General features: G+C 39.4%; 1 protein-coding gene across 1 annotated transcript; it reads left to right on the forward strand.

Annotated features, from left to right (window-relative positions):
- Positions 1-2,801: 2,801 nt before the first annotated feature.
- On the forward strand, positions 2,802-3,431 carry LOC122435726 (protein FAM209A-like). Its single transcript, XM_043459841.1, has one exon. The coding sequence runs from the start codon at positions 2,802-2,804 to the stop codon at positions 3,429-3,431; it is 630 nt and encodes a 209-aa protein (XP_043315776.1).
- The last annotated feature ends 742 nt before the right edge of the window (positions 3,432-4,173 follow it).

The raw sequence follows: 4,173 nt of genomic DNA on the forward strand, positions 1-4,173 counted from the left end.
CATTGTGTTTTTCAGTAGGATTTCAGAATTTTCTTCAAATAGCTATTGCATATTTGTTCTTAAATATATTCTTAATGTTTATCTGTTTCTAGCTACTATAAATGGTGTCTTCCATTATAAATGTAATTGGTTGTTAGTGTGTAGGAAGACAGTTCTGTATATTATTATTTTTATCCAGCCATATAGCTCAATTTCCTTAAAATACATCTGTCCCTCAATATTTGTGGGAGATTGGTTATAAGACACCACCGCCAAAGATCAAATACCCAAATCCACAGATGTTCAAGTCCCTTATAATAAGTAGCATAGCATTTTAGTATTTGCATATAAACTGCACATATCCTGTCATAGACTTTAAATCATCTCTAGATTACTTATAATACCGAGTACAATGTAAATGATATGTAAAAGTTGACAGCATGTGGTAAATTTGAATTTTGATCTTTGGAAATTTCTGGAACTTTTTTGAATAAATATTTTTAATCCACACTTCGTGAATCCCTGCATGCAAAACCCATGGATAGGAAAGGGTGACTGCATAGAGTACTTTTCTTTGGAGTCTCCTGTCATCAGCAAATAATGTTAATGTTACCTCCATTGCTCTATGTTTTAAAAATAAACTTTAAAAAACCTTAGAATGATTTTACTAACAAAAAAGCGAAGATAGTTGCTGTGTATCAGAAAGCTCTAAAATATCACGCATATTGTTATAAATTAGAGTGCCTACTTTATTTCTAAGATTTTTTTCGTATTAAGATTTTCTTAGTTTTTACCCAATGTCCTTTTTCTGATCCAGGAACCCATCCCAGATCCTACATTGTATGTAGCAGATGTCTCTTTAGGCTCTTCTTGGATGTGACAATTTCTCAGACTTCCTTTATTTTTCACGACCTTGATAGTTTTGAGGAGTACGAGTCAGGCATTTTATAAAATGTTCCTCAACTTGGATTTGTCTGATGCTTTTCCTATTAGCCTGGGACTATGGATTTTTGGGGGGGTCTTCCTTGTGGTTCAGCTGGTAAAGAATCCACCTGCATTGGGGGAGACCTGGGTTTGATCCCTGGGTTGGGAAGATCCCCCAGAGAAGGGAAGGCTACCCACTCCAGTATTCTGGCCTAGAGAATTTCATGGACAGTATAGTCCATGGGGTTGCAAAGAGTCAGACATGACTGAGTGACTTTCATTTTCACTTTCACTTCACAGGTTTGGGGGGAGGAAGACTGCAGAGATGGAGTGTCCTTTTTTACCACATAATACAATCTACATGCCTTATCCCTGGTAATGTTGACCTTGACCACTTGGCTGAAATAGCGTTTGTCAGGTTATTCCACTGTCAAGTTACTCTTTTTCTCCCTCTCCATATTGTTGTATTTTTTGGAATGAAGTCACCATGTGTAACTCATTCTTAAGGAATAGGGAGTTACACTCCACCTCCTTGAGAGCACAATTACCTAAGTCAATTATCTGAAATTCTTCTGCAAGGGAAATTGATCTATTCTCTCACATGTATTCAATCATTTATTTATATCAGTATGGACCTGTAGATATTCACTTTATACTTTGGGGTATAATCCCAAAAGATAACTTACTTAATTTATTACGTTGCTCATTTTGTTATAGCTTTGGCCATTGGAAGCTCATTCCTGTCTTCTTTGACATAACCCTGTTACTTCAGGGCTTTTTTATCTTTTTTTTAAATTTTTTAAGCACTTCCTTTTTGATACAATAAGATTCCCCCAGACTCCTCTTCTATATTTCCTCTCTGAGCCCTACAATCAGTAATTTCTCCAAGAAGCCTGGTTCCTTTTATTGGAAAAGAATATTGGGAACCAAGATCTGTGCTTATTTCTACATAATTGTTTCTTTCAGATTTTGGGAGTATCATTTCTCTTAAACCCTTTCGGCTAAGAAGTTAAAGAAATATATGTATGTATGCTCATGTGCCATCTGTTTCACTGTTCAAGTATGCACGTGTAACAATATCAGGATTGTTAACCTGTACCCCTACGAGAAACAACACTATCAACTAGATTACACTGCTTTTATATTTTACTTTCAGTCTTGCAAACTCCATTCATTTCCAAAGTTACTTAAGTCAGGGGATCTTAGTGAGGTGGTTTCATACATTTGTAATATAATTCCATTCTTTAGTCAAATTCTGCATTCCATTCTTGACGTCAAAGTTTTTAAAAATATACATGCATTGATTTAATTGTGTGCTGTAAGGTTCTTCCAATTTTCACAAATATGTAGTGTCATGTATTTTCCATAACATCATACAGAATAGTTTCACTGCCCTAAAACAGCCTCTATGCCTGGAGAAGGAAATGGAAACCCACTCCAATATTCTTGCCTGGGAAATCCCAGGGATTGAGGAGCTGGTGGGCTACTGTCCATGGGGTCTCAAGGAGTCAGACACGACAGCGACTGAGCTCAGTCATTTTTAGGAACAGTGTAGCCACACAAAACACATCAGTGGCTTCTAGTTTGTGGCCTCTGGTTTAATATCTTACTTTCCCACTTGTCCCTCTGCTCCATAGGGGCACATGCCCATGGACCTGCTCTGCTCAGCCCAGGGTCTGGATTCAACAAATGGAATAATGAAAATCGAAGATGGAACCACCCTCCCAGTAGAGCACCAGGTTGAGAAAGAATACACTGTCACGGAAATGGCATTCTGTCACTCCCCACCTCTTTTTCAATTGCCCTCTGGGAATGTCGCCATTTCCCTTTAAGCCCTACTCCCAATTGACCCCCACAAGCCTCCTTACCCTCTGCCCTGAAGTCATCACAATGACCACATGGGTTCTGGCTGGGGCGGGGCCCATTGTGACATCACCAAGGGCCAAGCTTGGCTGGTCCTCAGTCTCCAGGTGCCAGGGCAGACCAGCACACCAGGAGCTGTTTCCTCTCGGCTCACCATGTGGTCCGTCAAATGGTTCCTGTGCTTTTCCATGGCTGTTACGTATGTCTACGCTTTAATGTTTACTTCCCTGAGAGAGAAAGCCGAAGAACTCCAGAGTCAGGTGCTCTGCGGAGGACACTGTCTAATTCAGCAGAATCAACCAGAGCATGCCCAAGACTGGTTTAAGATCGTGTTGCTCGGGCTTTTCTTCATTGTGCTCATGTACGTGACAGTGGAGCTGACAGGAGAGAGTGGTGAGAGTAATGTGCAGACTCCTCCTGCCCGTCAGGGTGGTTCATTTGGCTCTCTGGGACAGAAAAAGAAAAAGGCCTCCCCAGACAAAGACTGTATGTTCGCTACCTTAACCCAGCTCGAGATGGACCTTGTGAAATTTGTGTCCAGGGTGCGGAATCTGAAACTTGCCGCGGCAACCTGCGATAACCTCAACCCTCCCAATGTTGAGGTTCCCGCAGCACACAATAACATTACACTGTATGAACTCTGGTGCGACGAAGACTCTGAATGAGTGGATGTGTGTGTCAAAGTAGGAGAGGATAAGGCGTTGACATAACTTATCCAAACGAATAAAACTCTTCTGAAGCAAAAGAAAGAAGCCTCTGATAATTTTTATTTGCTCTACAGTTTGACCTTTTCCAGAGCGTCCTATAATTGGCAGCATGCAGTGTATAACCTTTTCCAGACTAGCTTATTTTACTTAATAACATTCATTCAGGTTTCATCCATTTCTTTTTGTGATTTGATAGTTCATTGCTTCCAATTTGTGGGTGAGAGAGAGTATGAATTAAGCTGTTATAAAATTCATGTGCATGTTTTTGTGTGGGCATTAACTATCAAATCATTTGCTGAACAATCTAGGAGTGTAATTGATAGATCATGTTGTATAACAACTCTATATATATATGTATAATAACTCTGTAAGAAATTGCTTCCAAAGTGATTCTACCATTTTGCAATCCACTGACAACGAATGAGAGTTCCTATTGTTCCTCATCTTTGCCAGTAACTGGTTTGTCAGATTTTTGTATTTGACCATTCCATTAAATGTAGTGGTATCTCATTGTTTTAGTTTCACCAGTCTACTCTAAAACGTTGTCTTATTTTCATATTTCCATTGCAGCATTTCCATTGTGTTTTATTACCATCAATTCTTCAGGAGCTTTATCTTTAATCTGAGGTTTAAATCTTCTGCTCAGCAAAACTTCTGCTGCTGTTTACACCATCAGTGATTACTTTGCTTAATTAGTCCT

This window comes from Cervus canadensis, chromosome X, assembly GCF_019320065.1.
Source record: "Cervus canadensis isolate Bull #8, Minnesota chromosome X, ASM1932006v1, whole genome shotgun sequence".
NCBI lineage: Eukaryota > Metazoa > Chordata > Mammalia > Artiodactyla > Cervidae > Cervus > Cervus canadensis.

Coding starts and splice junctions, on each gene's coding strand:
- LOC122435726 (XM_043459841.1), top strand. CDS start 2,802: ATGGGTTCTGGCTGGGGCGGGGCCCATTGTGACATCACCAAGGGCCAA.